General features: G+C 39.7%; 5 protein-coding genes across 7 annotated transcripts in view; 3 read left to right on the plus strand and 2 right to left on the minus strand.

Annotated features, from left to right (window-relative positions):
* LOC104786977 (glucan endo-1,3-beta-glucosidase 14) lies at window positions 2,564-6,348 on the plus strand. 3 transcript variants are annotated; one of them, XM_010512464.2, is made up of 4 exons: window positions 2,573-2,825; window positions 2,956-3,116; window positions 4,471-5,340; window positions 6,103-6,348. In XM_010512464.2, the coding sequence occupies exons 1-4, from the start codon at window positions 2,759-2,761 to the stop codon at window positions 6,181-6,183; spliced, it is 1,179 nt and encodes a 392-aa protein (XP_010510766.1). In that variant the 5' UTR covers window positions 2,573-2,758; the 3' UTR covers window positions 6,184-6,348. The 3 variants fall into 3 exon arrangements, with proteins under 3 accessions (XP_010510767.1, XP_019101488.1, XP_010510766.1); XM_010512465.2 differs by lacking the exons at window positions 4,471-5,340; window positions 6,103-6,348 and adding an exon at window positions 3,774-4,444 and having other exon boundaries at window positions 2,564-2,825; window positions 2,956-3,671; XM_019245943.1 differs by lacking the exons at window positions 4,471-5,340; window positions 6,103-6,348 and adding an exon at window positions 3,817-4,444 and having other exon boundaries at window positions 2,565-2,825; window positions 2,956-3,714.
* On the plus strand, window positions 13,292-16,220 carry LOC104786978 (dephospho-CoA kinase). Its single transcript, XM_010512466.2, has 4 exons — window positions 13,292-13,825; window positions 15,152-15,315; window positions 15,436-15,581; window positions 15,670-16,220. Exons 2-4 carry the CDS (start codon window positions 15,208-15,210, stop codon window positions 16,043-16,045), a joined length of 630 nt encoding a protein of 209 aa, XP_010510768.2. The 5' UTR covers window positions 13,292-13,825; window positions 15,152-15,207; the 3' UTR covers window positions 16,046-16,220.
* LOC104786980 (probable calcium-binding protein CML48) lies at window positions 16,174-17,711 on the minus strand. The gene is made up of 5 exons (XM_010512467.2): window positions 17,317-17,711; window positions 16,967-17,013; window positions 16,676-16,851; window positions 16,544-16,562; window positions 16,174-16,450 (listed from the first exon to the last, which is right to left on the minus strand). Exons 1-5 carry the CDS (start codon window positions 17,639-17,641, stop codon window positions 16,340-16,342), a joined length of 678 nt encoding a protein of 225 aa, XP_010510769.1. The 5' UTR covers window positions 17,642-17,711; the 3' UTR covers window positions 16,174-16,339.
* LOC104786982 (putative DNA helicase INO80) lies at window positions 18,034-19,317 on the plus strand. Its single transcript, XM_010512469.2, has 3 exons — window positions 18,034-18,229; window positions 18,378-18,496; window positions 18,630-19,317. The coding sequence occupies exons 1-3, from the start codon at window positions 18,060-18,062 to the stop codon at window positions 19,127-19,129; spliced, it is 789 nt and encodes a 262-aa protein (XP_010510771.1). The 5' UTR covers window positions 18,034-18,059; the 3' UTR covers window positions 19,130-19,317.
* Window positions 19,300-21,057, minus strand: part of LOC104786981 (protein transport protein sec24) — a 5,657-nt gene continuing 3,899 nt past the window's right edge. Inside the window, exons 10-14 of the mRNA XM_010512468.1 lie at window positions 20,855-20,953; window positions 20,461-20,584; window positions 20,081-20,361; window positions 19,763-19,977; window positions 19,300-19,678 (exon numbers count right to left, since the gene is read on the minus strand). Coding sequence (XP_010510770.1) covers window positions 19,470-19,678; window positions 19,763-19,977; window positions 20,081-20,361; window positions 20,461-20,584; window positions 20,855-20,953 — 928 coding nt within the window. The 3' untranslated portion in view covers window positions 19,300-19,469. The remainder of the gene's footprint in view (window positions 19,679-19,762; window positions 19,978-20,080; window positions 20,362-20,460; window positions 20,585-20,854; window positions 20,954-21,057) is intronic.

The following is a 21,057-nucleotide window of genomic DNA, read 5'->3' on the forward strand; positions in this document are numbered from 1 at the left end:
TCTAGGTTCTTATGCAACAATCAATCAAGCAATCAAACCAAATTAAACTTGATATCTTTTGGTGCAATTTAACAAGCAATCTATCAATCCTATGCGAATCAGTTTTTAAGTTTTACAGGATTATAGATCTTAAGTTTGTTTGTTGTTTACTTGGATATTTTAGGGTTCTTATAGCTTTAGTTCCAGATTCGATTATATGGTTCTAAGAGAGTTTTGATCTTGTTTACCTTTCACCAATTAGGGTCTGACTGGATATGATCTGGGAGCTAAAGACCTCAGATTTACCTTTGATTTCTGATCATGAACCTCGGACCACGTACTGCTCTCGTCCGGATCACGTACTGCTCTCGTCCGGATCACGTACTGCTCTCGTCCGGATCACGTACTGCTCTCGTCCCGTTCTCGGATGCTTCCCGGAACCGCGAACAGATTCTCTCGATCAGCTTCTCGCGAACTCACCCCCGAACCGCGAACCAACGAACCTCGATCGGGTTTTGAATAGAACTTGATCACGAGCTAAGTATGCTCGTGAATCAACAAGAGATCTCCGAGACAAAGAAGATGAGTCTCGAAGAAGGAAGAAGATCAAAGGCGGTTTTAGGGTTTTGTGGACGGCGGCTTTAGGGTTTTGTGGTTAGGGTTTTCTCAGCTGGCCTTAGAGGCTATCGTGCTGATAACGTGTTGTAAATTAGAGGATTTAGGGAACGAAATCTTGTTCTTATTATTGATCAAACTCGAGGTTACAACATATATATAGAGTCCCATAAGAGACTAAGTACAAACCGACATAACTAAGGACATGGCCGAATGGGCCTTAGTACAATGGGCTGTAACTATAGAGCTAATAGACGGGCCGGTCAGATAGAGTCCACTAAGTGTTTTACAACACTCATCATTTTTAATTTAATGATTTTATCAAACCACAAAAACTGTTTGCTCTTTTTTAATGATAACTAATGATCGAATTTGTTGGTGAGCACATTAGAAGTTGGCATGGTACCGAAAATTTTTGACTAATAAAAAAACATAAGAGTTGCTACAACTACAAGACAACCACAAAAATATTTTTCTTCATTTAGAGTTGGTATGTCGACATAAAATGCATAAATTTTAAAAATAGATAATTGAAATTAGTAATATATTTTTCAAAATGAAAAAAGAGATAACCCTAATAGAGATTTAAATGCTAGTAATCATTATAACACATAAACATTCGTTTAGAAATTACGTTTTGAATTATAACTTTAGAAATAGTTAAAAGATGTTAAAAATTGTACGCCTAAATTGGAGTTTTAATTAGACTTATGGAAATTAGAGTTGAAGAAGAATTATACAATCCGTGAACTCTATAAATATAATTGATCGTCCAACATGCAAAACACCATACACGTAAAAAAATATGGTGGAGAGGGTCCACACGCTTGACAAATGACAACTCGATCGAGTTCTAAAGAGACGTACGTGTGTAATCTTTTATACTTCTTAAAATGCAGAATCCTAATCATTGTACATATAGTTAAATACATGATTATTCTAAAATCAATTGTTTCTTTTCTAATTGTTCATCAAGAAAAAAAAAAATTTCATTACTTGTCTCTTTCTGTCTTCGATCTAACTAATATGCAAATTAAATACAACTTGTTAAACATAATTAAATAACTAGTAGATAATTTGTACGTGTGAATCGTGATTCCTGAAAGTTGCATTTTGTTGAAGCCGCCAGTGGTTTAAAGAGTGTTTGAATTGAAGACCATTATTTGGAGAAAGAGTTAAAAAGTTGACCATCCTCAATCCCAATTTAACCATCGCTGTTCATATTTTAATAATGCTCTTCCCACACATCCACATGTGAACTCAAAGGGTATTATTAGGAAACATCACTTTCAGTGTCGGTTAAATCTCCTGATATTTTTAGAAAAATAAAATATCTAATGTCTCGTAGGATTTGAGATTATAATATCACCCCACTTGAATATTAATGACGGCAAGAACTGATACATTAATATCGATGACGAAGTATCAACTGATGTATTACTATCTCGTATATCAGTTTATTTTTCCAAAAGAGAGGTCAAATTGTAACGTAACATTAACCCAAGGAAAACAATCATTACAATTTACAAGTGACGTTACGTTGTAGGTAATTAAATAGTTTATAAACTATTTGACATTAGAATATTCAAGAACAGCTTGGAATTACATTATTTGTGTCAGATAAATCCAAACCTTTACTTATTCCTCCTTGATTTTACATGCATGTAAGGGAAACTAGCCAAATTCGTTCGTATTCTTGAGCTGTAAAGGCCATAAAAGTAATCGAAATATAATTACTTTTCTGGTCAGTTGGATTCTCTTGACCTTTTATGGAGGGCGTTTTGATGTAACCGCGGTTCAACTCAATATACAATGTCAAACTTGTTACCAAAGATAGAGAAGAAAAGAAAACATAGGTATATATATACATGTACGATTTACCCCATTTAACATACGAACCTAGACATATATACAACACTATTAAAACTTAAAAGGAATAAAAATATATTGTATATAAGTGTAGATAGAAATGTATTAATGTGAGGCACCTGGTGCGAACTTTTAGACGTACGCGGAAAGCAAGGACGAAGAAAGAACAGTTGGATCTTTCCATATACCACCGTGTGTTGTAAACTTTTATATTAACACCATAACCAACCAAGTCACTAGGAAAAAAAGAATAAGCAGAGGAGCTAAAACGACGTCGTCGAGGGAGATTCTTGCCATGGCCTCGCATAGTCTCTCCTTCTTCTTCAGAGTTCTTCTCCTCCTCTTTCTTACTACTCTCTCAGGTTCCCTTCTCCTCCTTCACTTTTTTTTTTTACGACAGTGGCGTTTTAGGTCGAGCACCAGAGCATTTTATATTGGACCAGAGCAATTCTTGATTCTTGATTCTTGATTTTGTGTGTTTGGTTCATACAGAGAGAATTAAGGGGCAAGGTGTGGGAATCAATTATGGCCAAATCGCTAACAACCTCCCATCTCCGGCGAGAGTCGCCGTACTCCTCCGGTCACTTAACATTACAAGAGTAAAACTCTACGACGCAGATCCAAACGTCCTCTTCTCCTTCTCGAACTCACAAGTCGACTTCATGATCGGTTTAGGCAACGAGTATCTTCAAAACATGTCAACAGATCCAACCAAAGCTCAAGCTTGGCTACAACAAAGACTCGAACCACACATCTCCAAAACACGAATCACCTCAATCGTTGTCGGAAACGAAATCTTCAAAACCAACGATCATGTCCTCATCGGGAACTTACTACCGGCTATGAAATCGGTTTACACTGCTTTAACCAATCTCGGTTTAGAGAAACAAGTAGCCGTAACGTCAGCTCATTCTCTAGACATTCTTCAAACATCTTACCCTCCTTCCTCAGGATCATTCAAAGAAGAGTTCATACAATATCTTGAACCACTTCTTGATTTCCATTCTCAGATCAAATCACCTTTCTTGATTAACGCTTACCCTTTCTTTGCTTATAAAGATAGTCCTAAAGAGGTTCCATTAGAGTATGTTCTGTTCGAACCTAATCCAGGTATGGTTGATCCAAACACTAATCTTCATTATGATAACATGTTGTTTGCTCAAGTTGATGCGCTCTACTCCGCCATTAAGACTTTGGGACATACCGATGTCGAGGTTCGGATATCGGAGACCGGTTGGCCTTCGAAAGGAGATGAGAATGAGATCGGGGCNGCGCTCTACTCCGCCATTAAGACTTTGGGACATACCGATGTCGAGGTTCGGATATCGGAGACCGGTTGGCCTTCGAAAGGAGATGAGAACGAGATCGGGGCTTCGCCGGAGAACGCGGCGTTGTATAATGGCAACTTGTTGAAGTTAATACAGCAGAGGAAAGGAACTCCGGCGAAGCAATCTGTTCCTATTGATGTTTATGTCTTTGCTCTGTTCAATGAGAATCTTAAACCGGGTCCGGTTTCTGAGAGGAATTATGGACTTTTTTACCCGGATGGTAAACCGGTTTACAATGTCGGTATGCAGGGTTATTTACCTGATATTATCTACACTTCAAAGGCAACTACAACCAAGGTAAACTCCTGTTTTTTCCTTTTTAATATTAGCATTTCTAGTTATTTTTAGATCTTTATTTTTTGGTTTTGAAATTCAGATTTACAGTATCTAAATTATTTTCCTCACTCTGATTGATTTTTTCCTAAAATTAATTCGACATTGTTTTGGCGAAAAGGTTTGTTTTCAAAATCCAGCTTCACCTATTTTCCATTTTTTAGTTATTAATTTAAAAATCCAGCTTCAAAATACATAATTTTAAAAAAAATCTTCTAAAAATAGGACAGTACATATATGTTTAACCTTTTTATTTGCCAAAAAAAGGAGTAATAGACATTTATAATTTTGGTCATAGTCAAAGTGAGATTACGTTGATATACAGAANTCCTTCTCGAACTCACAAGTCGACTTCATGATCGGTTTAGGCAACGAGTATCTACAAAACATGTCAACAGATCCAACCAAAGCTCAAGCTTGGCTACAACAAAGACTCGAACCACACATCTCCAAAACACGAATCACCTCAATCGTTGTCGGAAACGAAATCTTCAAAACCAACGATCATGTCCTCATCGGGAACTTACTACCGGCTATGAAATCGGTTTACACTGCTTTAACCAATCTCGGTTTAGAGAAACAAGTAGCCGTAACGTCAGCTCATTCTCTAGACATTCTTCAAACATCTTACCCTCCTTCCTCAGGATCATTCAAAGAAGAGTTCATACAATATCTTGAACCACTTCTTGATTTCCATTCTCAGATCAAATCACCTTTCTTGATTAACGCTTACCCTTTCTTTGCTTATAAAGATAGTCCTAAAGAGGTTCCATTAGAGTATGTTCTGTTCGAACCTAATCCAGGTATGGTTGATCCAAACACTAATCTTCATTATGATAACATGTTGTTTGCTCAAGTTGATGCGCTCTACTCCGCCATTAAGACTTTGGGACATACCGATGTCGAGGTTCGGATATCGGAGACCGGTTGGCCTTCGAAAGGAGATGAGAATGAGATCGGGGCGTCGCCGGAGAACGCCGCGTTGTATAATGGGAACTTGTTGAAGTTGATACAGCAGAGGAAAGGAACCCCGGCGAAGCAATCTGTTCCTATTGATGTTTATGTTTTTGCTCTGTTCAATGAGAATCTTAAACCGGGTCCGGTTTCTGAGAGGAATTATGGACTTTTTTACCCGGATGGTAAACCGGTTTACAATGTCGGTATGCAGGGTTATTTACCTGATATTATCTACACTTCAAAGGCAACTACAACCAAGGTAAACTCCTGTTTTTTCCTTTTTAATATTAGCATTTCTAGTTATTTTTAGATCTTTATTTTTTGGTTTTGAAATTCAGATTTACAGTATCTAAATTATTTTCCTCACTCTGATTGATTTTTTCCTAAAATTAATTCGACATTGTTTTGGCGAAAAGGTTTGTTTTCAAAATCCAGCTTCACCTATTTTCCATTTTTTAGTTATTAATTTAAAAATCCAGCTTCAAAATACATAATTTTAAAAAAAATCTTCTAAAAATAGGACAGTACATATATGTTTAACCTTTTTATTTGCCAAAAAAAGGAGTAATAGACATTTATAATTTTGGTCATAGTCAAAGTGAGATTACGTTGATATACAGAATATCCATGTATTTATTGTATACTACGCACGTACGTATCAAAAACTAAAATATCTAACAATATTTATTGTTTATGTAAGTTGAATATGTAGTGTACGCAATAAAAGTGACAAAATACGAAAGAAACGTCTATACAATGACTAATTAAACAAAAAAAAAAGTTCAATTTTTAAAACATATAAAATTATGTATGCAAAAATTTTCAGTGGTTGTTTAATAAAATTATGTATGCAAAAATTTTCAGTGGTTGTTTAAAATTTTGGTTGTGAATTTGGTAGAAAAGCATAAAAAGTTGTAATCTAATGAAAATTCATTTAATCTGTGTCATGATTAAAAAGTTTAAGCATATGATAGACAAGTGATAAGATATTGATCATGTGGATGTTGAAAAAATTGTGCAGATTTTGAAATTGTGGAGAGCCGTGATGGGTTTGGCTGTGGCTTGGTTGATACTCGATAAGTCGATATGGGCGACAAGATGAGGATGATTTATAAGCTTTGCTTGTGTCTTTGTCTGTCCTTATAGGTTTTTTTGTTTTGTTTTAATGTCCTAGTTGATTATAGGTGAGGTATACCATTCTTTGTCATGTATTGGATTCACAATAAGCAAATTAATTTATTCCTTAACTGGAAAAATTGTTACTGTATATGCTAAAATATGGAGTATGTGAATACATAAACAATTAAAACTAAATATATCCTTCTAAGTGATCCACAATTCAACCAATCAATAAGTATCTCTCTTTACATTTTAACATTTTTTTAAAAAAACATTGTTAAGCCAGTTTATGTAGTTGTGTTCAAAAGTAATTATGATTTTTATTTATTTATTTATGTTTCTTTGATAATTAAATACTAAATGTATCCATCTAGTGATCCACAATTCAACCAATCAATAAATATCCCTGTTTACTTTTAGCTCAATTGTTTATGATGATGCTAAAAGTGAATGTGAATTTCTATATAAGTTCTTTAATGATACATAATTAAAAATTAAAATACCAAATGTATTCATCTAGTGATCCACAGTTCAACCAATCAATTTAAATATCCCTGTTTTCTTTTAGCTCAATTTGTTATACCGTAAGCCAGTTTTTTATAATGTATGCTAATTTTTTGGTCTCTAATTAAAATTACAAAATTAGTATGCCACTAAACGTGGGTCTACCACTTCGGGTTATCTTTAACTTGCAATAATGGATGTGAATCATATCTCGTAATATTTTAAAAAGTTCCTCACAACTTCAGTTACACAAAAGTTTGCATTAATAATCAATAGTTTAATGATGATATTGTCAAAAAGTCGGTTTGTTGCATCAAAAACGTTTCCTTTCAAATGTCTATTCATTTCCCTTACGGCATTTCCACGCGACAGGGTCTCACCACACTATTTTTACGCTCCCCTCAAATCCCAATAATATAATCCTTCAATGTTGATGTGTAAAATCAACAATATAAATAATACGAATTTTAATAGAAATAAATCGGAACTGATTCTTTTATTAATATAAAATTTAAGAAAAAATTTATAAAAAATGACAATTAAAGAGCTAAACGCAGTTAATATGAAAATAATAGTTTTTTTCTCTCTAATTGTTTTTCTCTCTCTAATTGTTTTTCTCTCTCTAATTGTCCAAAAAGTGGATCCAGAGCTCAGACAATGACCTCTGGTATTTATAGTGGGTCACTGACCTAGGGTCCCCTCTGTCTCTTCTGCAACTGACGATTTTGCCCCTGCGAGCAAATGAGCTGATTTGTTGACTTAAAACCCTAAAATTTGGTGGATCTTCAGTTTGGGCCTCACCAAATGTTGGGGGCAAAGCTCATATCCAACAATGGTCCCCCCTAGTCCGATGAGCGATGGCTTGCTTGAGCTCGTCGGGTAAAGTTCCGCGTCTCTGAGTCCGTCTTGCAGAAGGGACAAAAATTTTTAGGAGCTTGCAGACCTTCCGAAAGGTTCCAGGATGAATAGTGCGTTGCACACGTTTTCCTAAATGTGGTGGATTTTGAACGGGAGTTTTGAGGGTTTTATGCGTAGCCGTATCCGTCGATCGGATCCCGTGGCGCCATGGTCACACGGTGTGAAGATGGTTGAAGAGACGGAGGTCTCGCCGTGATTATGGTCGTTGCGCGATGGCTTATTAAATTGGAGACTTGTGAAACATTCAAGGTTTTGGCATATATAGAGAGGTGGTGCACAGAGTCCGAAGGCGTGTTGGTCTCAGCACGATGGAGCATTGACGCACGGAATCCAAAGGCACGCTGGTCTCGGTGCCTCGTCTCGTTGTCTGTTCTTGTAGGAGCCTTGGATTTGTTGAGCTTGTAACGAGTATTGGCATTGAGCGGCTTGATACGAAGCATGGAGCGACTTGATACGGGGCGTGAAGTAACTTGATACGAGGCGTGGAACGACTTGATACGAGATGCAGAGCTGCTTGACATGAGTCGCAGAGCTGCTTGAGACGAGGTGTGGTCGAAATCGTGGCGTGTTCACCGTTGCGGGATGCAGCTGGAGCGATGTTTGGGGGAGCCAACGGGTTTGCGGTGGAGGATGATGGCGCGTAGGAACCAACTGCGTATTCTTTGCGGTGCGCAGTGTCGTGGTGGAGACGATGTCGTCCGCGAGATAGCTTGTTGCGTGTGATAAGTGTGCTCGAGCATGCGTGTGGGCATTATGGTGTGATACGCGTTGTTCATGGGCAAGCTGATTATCGGTGATATCGAGGAGATAGTGAGCCGTGAGGTGACAAGCTTGAGGGTTGGCGTGCGAGATAGCGTGCTCAAGTACTTGTCCTGGTGCCTTGGTTTTTTGGTCGTGGTCAAGGCTTATGCCGTCGAGACTATGCGAGATAGAGGCTTTTGCCGACGAGGTGACGCAATGGATATCGTACGGGAATGTGTATTTCAAGTGGCGAGATGACAAAGATGAGATCGTGATTCTCGGTGGCAAGCTCAAGATGAAGAGTACGAGGGTTAGCAAGATCGATCTTGCGGGTTTGAGATTGACGAGGTCCGTGTTGCGGATTCGAGATTGTCGAGCTACAAAGCGTCAAGCTCGGGAGTTGCCGAGCTAGAGAGTGGCGAGCTCGAAGCTTGTATACGAGATTGCAGCGAGCTCGAAACTTCTGCGTACGAGACCTTGACGAGCTCAAGTTTGTGACGTTGTCGTGTCTTGGTGAGATCAAGTTGGCGGGGTCACCATTTGATGAGATCACCGTTTGCGGAGAAATTGACGAGCTCATACGAGTCGAGACATGCGCATGTAGTAGGACGGTGCGATGATATGGCTTGACGTGGCTAGGAGCATACGGGACGCCGTGGTGTCGAGGCGCACATACGAAAATGGTTAGATGACTTTTGTGATTGCGCCTAGACGTGAAGTCTGTCGTGAAGATGATCTCCGTAGTTGCACCTTGATGCGAAGCCACGGTGTGAAGATGATCTTCGTGTTTTCGTTTATTGCTTTTGTTCCCCTTTTTTTTTTGTCATTGTGAACTTGATTGCTGATTGCTTTTGTATTTTTCTTTTATTGTATTGCAAACTTGATTGCTTTATGAACTTGGTCATTCATACTTTATTGATGATTTTCGCGCAAAGGTTGATTATTACTGATTTGTTTGATTTCTTCATAATAAAGTTGCTTTGAATTTTTCTATTTTGTCGTTGCGGGGCATATTTTGCGGTGCAGGACGTCTCCTGGCTTAACCTGGATATATTATTGCCCGTAACGCTGAGAGCAGACAAGACGGACTTGTCATACTAGTTAGGTGCGTTCAGTCGTGACCGGCTTACCCTGTAGGTGCTGCGAGAGTAGCGAGAGTGTGCGAGTCGGGGTCTTCGGCTTATTCACTCTGCTCTCTGCTAGCTTTTGCGAGTCTGGACTCAGCTTATACGTCCTTACCAAAGTAATGACGTGAATTATTTCACCACTGCACCCATGCGGAGCGCTTCCGAGTATGGACTCGGTTTTTATTCTTTACAAAAGTAAAGTTTGTGGATTATTTCACCACTGCACCCATGCGGAGCGCGTTTAAAATCGTACAGCAGGCCAGGGCGACGATGTGCAAGCTAATCGTTAGCAAGGCAGTATTGCCCGAAAACTCATTGGGTGCGGCTTTTGCGTCCGACTTATCCCGTGAGTACTTAGAGCTCAATATTGTCGAGCGTGTCTTTTTTTTTTTCTTTTTTTTTTTTTGGCTTAGGAAGTCCTCGTTGCGCCAAATATGGCAAGTATTGCTTCTTGATGCGTGCTGGTGAATGTGCAGTGGTTTACCGGCGGCGTTGTCTGGTGGGTGCGCGTACGATCTCGGCGTGATGGTATGGTAGTTGACGCGGAGGCAACATGGCTCGTGTGACAATTTGTCGACTCTAATGCGTGTTCGATTGGCGTGTTAGTAGACGTCGCGTGTTGCAATGGAGAGAGTGCGAGATAGAGAGTGGCGAGATCGAGAGGGCTAGATCGAGCACGAGTTACAAGATCGTGACTGCGAGATCGAGAGTGCGAGATTGTAAGTGGTGAGCTCGAGTGAGAGTTGCGACGGTACGTAGCTTGGTCCAGCTCATTGGTGTATTCGTATCTGCGAGATGGCGAAAAAGTCATGCGGGGGCGAGATGGTTTGATACTCGGCGTGGTGGCAAGGTAGCGAGGTCAAGTTTCTCAATGGCGATGTTGCAAGGTTAAGATTCTCGGTGGCGAGGTGGCTGCGCTATTAGCGAGATGCTTGTTTGGTTTGTTTGTTAGATAGCTGTTCGTTTGCAAGGTTGATGGGTACGAGATAGCGCAGTGGCCTTGTTGTGATGGCTTTGGCGTGTTGGCTGTTGCGGTATGCGAGATGGTGCGGTAGCGGACGATGATCTCTGCGGCGAGATCAAGACTTTGCGTACGAGACTTATGGCGAGATTAGAGGTTTGCGTACGAGACTATGGCGTGCCTGACTTGGCGAGATCAAGGTCGTGCTTCAGAAATTGGTGTGTTTGTGAGGCCAAGGCTTAGCGAGATTGATGTTGCGAGTTCGAAGTCGGCGAGCTCAGGCCTAGCAAGATCTATATTGCGGGTTAGAGATCGACAAGCTCCGTATTGCGGATTCGGAAGCGTCAAGCTCGAGGGTTGCTGAACTACAGAGTGGCGAGCTTGAATCTTGTATACGGGATTGCTGTGTTTGTTGTTGCGATATTGCAAGACCGTGTTGCGTTGGCGCACTCAATACTTCTGCGTACGAGACCTTGACGAGCTCAACACTTCTGTGTATGGAATCATTGGCGAGCTCAACACTTCTCCGTATGGAATCATTGGCGAGCTCAACACTTCTCCATATGGAATCATTGGCGAGCTTAACACTTCTGCATATGGAATCATTGGCGAGCTCAACACTTCTCCGTATGAAATCATTGACGAGCTCAACACCTCTCCGTATGGGATCATTGGTTTGCTCAACACTTCTCCATATGGGATCATTGGCGAGCTCAACACTTCTTCATATGGGATCATTGGCGAGCTCAACACTTCTGCGTATGGAATCATTGGCGAGCTCAACACTTTTCCGTATGAGATCATTGGCGAGCTCAACACTTCTCCGTATGGAATCATTGGCGAGATGGTGTGACTTGCGTCATTCACAGACAGGCCGATTGTCGGCGAGATCGAGAAGTTAGCGAGCTGCGAGGTGACCTGCTTGAGGGTTCGCGAGATGCTGTCAAAGGTGTTGCATTTGATACTTGTCGTGTTTAAGGGCTGATGAGGTCGAGATCGTGGCTTGATCGATGGTCACACGTCCGGATGATTGACGGGGTTGAGTGTCGCGCGTAGTGCCAATAGCTCCGCGGTTGTTTGGAGTGTCGCCAGCAGCTATACGATTAGGAGGGATAACGCCATTGGCTACGCCATTTGTCGGAGCGACGCGCGTAGTGCCTACGACTTCGCGATCGGTTGGATTGACGCCAGTGGTTATACGAACAGGGGATGTAGCGCCTATGGCTACGCTATTGGTTTGAGCGACACGTGTAGCGCTTACGGCTGCGCGGTCAGTGAGTGTTACGTTCTCCACCGCAGCTGCTTTGGTCCTGTTGACGTCTTGGGTTTGGTTTGTCCTCGCACAGGTGCACCCCCATATGATGCGTCGGGGAGACACGACACAGGCTGCGGAAAAGTCAGCGCCTTCGTTGCTTGAGAGATCGGTGTGAGACATGCTTATGGTTTTCCGAAAACGCCTTGTCTTCAAATTCTTTTCGTCAAAATGAAAGGATTCCGTTCAGCCCCACGGTGGGTGCCAAATTGTTGATGTATAAAATCGACAATATAAATAATACAGATTTTAATGGTAATAAATCAGAACTGGTCCTTTTATTAACGTAGAATTTAAGGAAGAGTTTACAGAAAATGACAATTAAAGAGCTAAACGCAGTTAATACGAAAATAATAGCTCTTCTCTCTCTAATTGCCCAAAAAGTGGATCCAGAGCTTAGACAATGACCTCTAGTATCTATAGTGGGCCACTGACCTAGGGCCCCCTCTATCTCCTCTGCAAATGACGATTTTGCCCCTGCGCCTAAATGAGCTGATTTGTTGACTTAAAACACTAAAATCTGGTTATCTTCAGTTTGGGCCTCACCAAATGTTGGGGGCAAAGCCCATATCCAGCATTCTACACAAAAGTGAAAGAAAAGATTGGTAGTCTGTTTTGTTCTATCTTCCCATAATTTTGATATGTGCAGAGTCTTACGTTGGATGACATTTGAGATAAAGGGCAACTAAGACTAGTTTTTGTGATATACATGCATGCGTCTTATTTTTAAGAAAATAGGTTGATGGGTTCCTAACTATGCATGTGTAAACATGTAACAAAAAGTACATATAATATAATATATTACACACTTCCAATTATATGCTTCCATGAAACTTCTTGCTCGAGATCTGCCATTATTATACATGCTTTTCCATTCTATTGATGCGAATCTGATACTTTCGAGGTGTCACACTATCAATGCGCTTCTTGGTGAAGTGATCTCAAGCTGTCGATCGTAGTTTATCTTTTGGGACACATGTTATTTTATCTCGACGACTTATTAACAAAAAGTACATACATTTTTTCCCTTGTATCAAACTTTAATTTTAGGGATGTGAAAACACTTAGTTCAGGCTCTAGTCTCTCTTTTCCCTTGATGATTGTTTTTAGCTTTGGCTGCAGTCCAGGCTCTAGTCTCTCTTTTCACCTTCAAACATTTAGTTCCTGTCTGCATTTTTTTTCCTTGCCAGATTAAAAACGGTTGGCAAAATCAAGCACATGAGATAAAAATGTTATTTTTCATTTTGAGTACTACTCCCTCTGTCTCATAAAAGATGATTTTTGATGATTTTTTCTTGTATCACAAAGATTGATTTTCGGTATACTTTAATCAATTAATGCTAAGAAATTGTGAATTTCAAAAATCAACAAATGAAAATTTAAAAGTTTGATGGATTACTATTGGTTAATAATTATAAAAATATGTTATGATAAATAAAAAATACATTTATAACTATACATTAATTTTTTTTTTAATTTATGTGAAAATTCTAAAACATTATCTATTATAATACAGAAGAGTATAATTTACCATTTTATTCGAAAAAAATTTAGGGATGTGAAGTCAAACTGTAGCATTGATGAGTGGCATATGCATTAACGACGTTAATACCCACACCGCCACACGGATGTCCTTCCTTTTGATGGCTTTAATGTTTTCTTACTTTTGTTCGTCTCTTTGGTTAAATATTACACTTGACCATATGGCCTCATGCTCATGGCAAGGGAATGAAAATAGATGAGTTGACTTAACCAAATCAGTCTGGTTAGTTCGGTTGACTTAACCAAACGACGGCGTTCCTACCTTTCACGTTTCACCTCCCAAAAGAAAAATCAAAACACAGAGACAGAACTCTATCAAATCTTATTGAAAACACGAACATAACTCTTGTACTTTGATTTGTCCGATCTTCTCAGCGATTTCTCGTCGAGGATTCGATTTTCTTATTTATGATAGATTCATATTTTTGTTTTGACTAATTCAGCCATCATCGTTTGAGAATCTCGCGAATTCTGCAAAAAAAAAATTGACTCACCCGTGCTCTCCTCCATCGATTTCCAGGTGAGCTTAGAGTAGTTTTAATCCTTCTCCACACATTTTGAGTTTACAGATACGATACTGCTGATTCATGAGAAAGAAATGAATTTGTTATGATCACATCTGTTTCTTAAGCGCTGTTTTGTGAGATCCTTTTAAGTTGGGGGTATGATTTGGCATTTTGATGAGCACTGCTTTTGGTTCTTTTACGTTCTGGAAGTTGGTCTTTTTTGCAATTTTTATCCTTAGAGAGAAAAGCAGAAAGGTTAGAAATCTGTGTTTGTTGAAAAAGAAACTGAGAGTGAGTAGATATGGAAGAGTTCTTCTCACCTTCCTTGTAAGACAACTTAGGGGAGTTAGACGAGGTAAAGAAACCCCAACTCAGATAGGCTACAAATATAGACCTGAATATATCTCACACTAATGACTGCTTTTAGAGGTCTCTTTCCTTTCTCAATCCGCTGCACTTACGCTTGGTGAATAATGGAGTTTGTGAAGCACACGTTTATCGGTCTCGTCTTGCTGCGAATATTTGTTCAGATTTCCTTGGTTCAATAAACAAGATTGAGACTGATTCTAGAAGATAGGATAGGAGTGTGACTGAGATAATGTGCATTCATGGACTTCTGAGAGAGCATTGTTAGCTCTACAAGTACATAATCAAGAGTAAAGTGGGTAAAGAAACCCCAAGAAGTTAGAGAATGGTCTGACAGAGTTCATAGACTTCATATGGCTTTGAAGAATGAAAATTAAGTCTCTACGATGACGTTCTTCAACATCTCCTTAGGGTCTGATTATGTTTCTGTCCAGTCTACTAGGTGGTTACCTTCACTTATGACATGCCTAATACTCGCTAAAGCTATAATAGTGGTCTTCCTTTGTGCATACAAACTTAGCATTGTTGTTTTCACACCCGCTGCTAAGTTTGCGGGGGAGTATAAGACCATTCAAGGGAGAAGCCAAACACAAGCCCATGTGTCATAGGGTTTCCTTAGGAATTGATATAAATAGAGTTGTAATGTGAGCAAGAGATGTAACCTTGAGAGTTGTTTTGAGACAATCACTTTGTTCTTGGTGACAATCTAAGTTATTTGATTCTTTCCCCTCTCTTTACATTCTTGCACAATAAAGGTCCTTTGCGCAATTTAATCTCTTTTCTATTTCATTAGCTTCAGTAAAATCCTGTCTTAGGTTCTCCTACAATAGCATCTACTCTTATCTTGTATTGCTGTGACAGATCACTTCTTGTATGGAATTGCTAAAACAAAGTTGAAGATGTGTGACTCTGTTATTATTGCTTTTTGTTTATGCAACATTTTAAAAATGATTTTTGTTTTTGGTGTTTCTCAGGCAATCACAGTGAGAAGACATATGTATTGTGGAGGAGTGAAAAAGGAAATAGGAGAATGAGAATAGTCGGACTAACTGGAGGGATTGCGTCTGGGAAGAGTACTGTATCCAACCTCTTCAAGGCTAGTGGCATTCCTGTTGTTGACGCTGATGTTGTTGCTCGAGTAAGTAAACATCTCTCTTTTATTGTGGCACCATTTCGAAGAAAGAGAGATGCAATTTAACTCAAGATAAGTTTAGTGTAAAGTGTGGGGAAATCAGAAATGTTTTGTTTTGCTGTATAGGATGTATTGAAGAAAGGAAGTGGTGGATGGAAAAAAGTAGTTGCAGCTTTTGGGGATGAGATTCTGCTCCCTAGTAGAGAAGTGGATCGGCCAAAACTCGGTCAGATTGTCTTCTCGTCTGATTCCAAGCGTCAACTTCTAAACAAGTAAGGGGTTTGAGAGAGTGTCCCTTTTATTTTCTCTATTGTATGAGATCCCTGAAATTGGGGTTTTGTGTCTTTCTTCAATCTACAGGCTGATGGCTCCGTACATATCAACTGGTATCTTTTTGGAAATCTTGAAACAATGGGCGAGTGGCGCTAAAGTGATAGTTGTTGATATCCCTTTGTTGTTCGAGGTGAAGATGGATAAGTGGACCAAACCCACAGTAGTTGTGTGGGTTAGTGAAGAAACACAACTTAAGAGACTGATGGAGAGAGATGGATTGAGTGAAGAAGATGCAAGGAACAGAGTGATGGCTCAGATGCCGTTGGATTTAAAAAGGAGCAAAGCTGATATTGTGATTGATAATAATGGTAGTCTCGACGACCTCCACCAACAGTTCGATAAGGTTTTGTCTGAAATCAGAAGACCATTGACATGGACTGAGTTTTGGCGTTCAAGGCAATGAGCCTTCTCAGTCCTTGGTTCAGTAATATTAGGAGTCTTTGCTTGCAAACAGCTCAACATTGGCTCTTAGCATTTTGAAAATTTCTGTGGTGCAAAGTCATCACTTTTGTAACTGTTAAAAAAAAATCATTGTTGTAATCTTACAACTTTCATTTATTAATCTCTCTCTGACAACATCTCAAGCTACACTATTCACTAGTTTGATTTCACTCTCCTATTCAGTACTCAGACATCCATTATCTATGTGCAACTTGAAGATGAGTCCAAAAAAAAAGAAAGAAGCAGCAAGTGACAATTAATCATAGGAGGCAATGAACGGAATGACCATCAACATAAAGACATCGTAAGGGATTGTTGCATAGCCTGTGTAACCAGGGTCATTCTCTTTGAACTTCTCTGTCAATCCCTGATAATAAAGCATATGGCACATGTTTTAAACGATTCCAAGTGGTTTAGATTCAAAATCCGGAATGGAAGTTACAAGATCATAGTTCCTTACCTTGACAATCATCCCACACCTGCAAATCCAGCAGAACAAAATGAGAGAAAGGACTCGATGATGTTTAGAGAATAGGAGAGTGAAATCATACTAGGAAGAGTGTCAAAACCGCAAGAATTGATGAAAACTTACTCGAGGAAACTGTCGAAACAGAGCTCAACAGTTTTGCCAGTCCCATCATCAAACTGAGTTTGGATTAGCTGGAGAACCGAGGTTGGAAGCATGTACCCGAGATGATAGAAAGCGTCTCTTAGCTCAGTAGAATTCATCTTTCCGTTCCTATCCCTATCGTAGCTGTCAAATATTGCCTACAAAAGAAAAACATACAATAATAATCCATTTGAGGAATTAAAGAACACACTTAGCAAAGCTAATGAGATTGATCCACAGAAGAAATGATCCACACGGTTGGAAAAAACTTACACGCCATTGCGCAAGACAATTCCACAACTCAACATACTCCTTAGGACCTGCAAATAGGTAAAAAACATGGTTTAATTTTATTCATCACTAAACAGAGATCATCATAACTATTCTCAAAGCTCTTCACTAATCAAAACACATCAGAATCGAAGAAAGGATCGATTCAAGTTCAATGTTCATAATGGTCTGATTTATAATTATAATGAATCATGTAACACTTTGTAGTACCAATACCACCACCAAAGAAGTGATTCAATTCATACTTATTTGAATGTAACACCAATTTCAAAAACTTCAATCATACAAAATAAACTGAACAAAATCGATTCATAACTAACAATAAAATTTACCAAGACGAAGCAGAGAATCTCCAGGACTCTTATAGATGAACATAAGAAACCTAATCGTTCTGTTACTAATCCCTTGGTAGCCAGAACACAACAACGCTTGCCGGAGCTCCGACTCCTCGAGGAATCCACTCCAGTCTCTATCCGCCGACTCAAAGCTCTTTACAATCTCCGGATGCGTTTCCGGTGAAAACAACCCAGAGGAGGAGCTGAATTGTTGAGTTGGTTGATACGCGTAACGGTACCTGTTTTCACCGTCGTGCTGCTGATGAACGTACGATTCTGGTAGCTCCGGTGCCGACGGTGCGTAGGCGTTTGAGTACGCCATTTAATTAGAAGGTTAGAGATGGCCTTTAAGATTCTCAAATTCTCTAGAGGTTGAAGACGACTGTTTCTGATTCCGCGTGTCTGATAAATGTTTTAATAGTGTAACAATTGGACGGTGGAGATTTAACCGAATTAATCCAACGGTGAGATTGAGAGCGTGCTCTTAACTCTTTAGTGCTAATCAATTGGGATATGGGCTTTTATAATTAATGGGCCAATATACTAGTACGGCTATTTGACGGTGATGATTTAGTAAAACTAATCCAACGGTCAATATTTGAGCGCGTGGTCATAACTCTTTATTGCTTATTAGTTTAACACGGGCTTTTATACTAATGGGCTGAGTTTGGTGGGCCGATCTGTTTTCTTTTATTAAGATAAAGGGCGGGAAAGACGGCGAGAGGGGAGAGAGAGTGAAGATGGAGTCGGAAAAAGTGGTGGTGGACGAGCTGCCGCTAGCTATCGTGCGCCGGGTAGTGAAGGAGAAGCTGTCGGAGTGTTCGCCGGATTATGACGTCAGTATTCACAAGGAAGCGTTGCTCGCATTCTCCGAGAGTGCGAGGATCTTCATCCACTACCTCTCCTCCACGTACGTACGCCTTATAAAACCCTAAGTTTCTGAAATTTCGTCGTTTGGGTTCCAATTGAGCAGTTCCAAGGTTGGGTTATTGTTTATGTGGTTTGATTGTTGAGTTTGCTGTTGTTAATTTCGTTTAATTTTGGGGTGTGAATGATAGGGCAAATGATTTTTGTAAAGATGCAAGGAGACAAACGATGAAGGCTGATGATGTGTTTAAGGCTTTAGACGAAATGGATTTTTCAGAGTTCTTGGAGCCGCTTAAAGCTTCTCTTGAAGGTGAGTGTTTGTTCTTGATGAAGATTATATTGTCTTTTGTAAGTGAATTATGTTTGGACACTCTGACCTAGGTGTGTCCGTTTTTGAGCTTATGTCTCCTCCTAATGTTGTAGTCCACATGACTGGTTTTCAGATTTTAAGAAGAAGAACGCGGGGAAAAGAGCAGGTGGTGGAGCAGCAGCTTCGAAGCCTGCTGGTGGAGCTGCTGCGAAGCCCACAGAGACGAAAAAGAGGAAACAGGAAGGACCATCAACGCAGAAGAATGCGAGGAAAAGCAAAAGAGATGAGGGAGGTAACAAGAATGATGAGGAGAATGAGAATGACAACACAGAAGAAGAGAATGGAAACGATGAGGAAAACGAGAATGATGATGAAAATACCGAAGAAAATGGGAATGATGAGGAGAGCGAGAATGAAAATGGGAATGATGAGGAGAGCGAGATGGAGCACGAGGAGAATGAGAAGGAGGATGAGGGAAACAGCATGGAAGATAATGGGAATGAGAACGACGAGAGCGGCAATGAGGACATTAGCATGGAAGAAATTGGGAGTGAAGATGGTGAAGATAATGACAACAACAACAGCAGCAACAGTAGTGGTGAAGAGGTAGAGGGTGATGAAGAAGATGATTGAGCTCAAGGTTCTTGCAAGGAAAATGCTTTCAAGTTTATGTTGGATTAGGTTGTAAGCTTGAAGCAGTGTTTGTGGCCATGAGAATGTCATAGACTCATATCAAATTGTTTTGCCGCTCTACTGTTAACAGGTTAACAGACATGTAAGTGAAAGTTTTATGAAAGAGTGAAGAACCAATTTTTGCTTAATTATTCATTCGGATTTAGAGAGCAAAAAAGTTGGGATGCTAGTCTAAGAGCAAATTTTACAACAAGAGCAAAAACTCTAAATGGGAAACGTTTGACACGTTTAAATTTTTTGAGTTCGGGTGTATAACAAAACTAAAGGGTCACTTGGCTTTTCACTTCATGTACTCAGTGACACGCTGCGAAATATCATCGAGGAAAGACACAAAACTGGCACTAGCAAAACCGTTACCGTCCACATCTTGTTCTTCTATAAGATAGTTCTCAAAGGTAGTAGCATCATCTTGTCCTCCTCGGATAAACATCAGCTTTGGTGTGATGCTCCTTTCTTGTTTAACCTTGTTTATGGTCTTCCTCAATAAACCTGTACGATCAAGTTTCCAAATCAACATAACCTGACAGATGGTAAAGGTGGTTGAAGTGGATTTCATTTGGCGAGCAAACTTACAGTCTTGAGGAGGAGGAAAAGGTATTGACGGGTCTGCTGTTGATGAGTAGAAAACTATCAAAGTGGTATATGCATCTAGGAAAAATATCGGACTACCACTTGTTATCAATGCTGCACGGCTCAATGAATGACGCGGATATGCCAGTGTATCCGGTGTTGAATATGACATTAGCGCTGGGTAAATCCCGCAGTGGAGAGAGCTCGGGTCCAACACACTGCAATTTTCAGAAAACAAATGCAGAAGTTGACATTTGTAACAATCGTAGCCTTATATACAATAAAACTCACAACTAGTCATTATCTTATTAGGGTGATTACCTGAAAAGGCATTGCAAGTAGATTCTGTAGTCAGGATGAACACCTTCTTCATGAAACCGGAGAAGGGGATTACGCAGTAAGGCAAAGACTAAGCGAGGCAAAGGCTCAAGTTGAGGACATTGTGAAAACGTGATATCAATCTGAGAACTCATCGACTTGTTTCCGTTTTTGTATTGGACGAGATTGAAGGCATCGTTGTATTGTGCTGTCAGGATTACTAGCCAATCGTGAAGCAATGCCCTCCCTTCTCGGACTCCATCTTCCAGAGAGGCTAAAATTACCTGCAGAAATAATTATAAAAATGCATAAATAAATAGCAGATTAATAACGGATTCATTTCTTTCACTGGAGCTGGGATAAAAACATGAAATGACTTTTACCTTGTGAACAAGCAATGAGAGAACAACTTCATGATCCACACTGTCGTAAATTTCATTGATGTTGCGGGCAGTTCCAAATTGCATGGTTCTGATCCTTAGTCGTCTCTGAAGTGTGTGTTTGCCTCTGTAAAACATAGAACAGATCAAATCTATAAGGAAACTCTATAAGGTCGACAGTATTGATTAGGATGCATTGCGATTCTGGGCTCTGGGATAGACTGTACAAAGTTCATTAACAGGATATAAAACGTAAGGGAGGTTTGAGGTTAACTATCAACTCTATGCTTTGGCGTGGACCAGCGTACTAGTACTCGATTCATCAAAAATTCAATCAAAGCTTAGCCCCCGATTTTTACCACTGGCTAACCAATCAACAGCATGGATATCATCATACCTACTTGACGATGACATTTCTGAATTTGACAATCCCTCGGGAGGGACAACGACTGTGTACTGAAATGCAATTTGCACCACTGGTTGCTCTCCAGAATGTCTGGAAAAGTTAATGAGCAATAAGAAGTTAATAATAGATTAATAATAGATATATACTATAATAGATTAATAATACATATATACTATAAAATAAGCACAAGGAGA

The sequence above is a fragment of the Camelina sativa genome, chromosome 5, assembly GCF_000633955.1.
Source record: "Camelina sativa cultivar DH55 chromosome 5, Cs, whole genome shotgun sequence".
Classification (NCBI taxonomy): domain Eukaryota; kingdom Viridiplantae; phylum Streptophyta; class Magnoliopsida; order Brassicales; family Brassicaceae; genus Camelina; species Camelina sativa.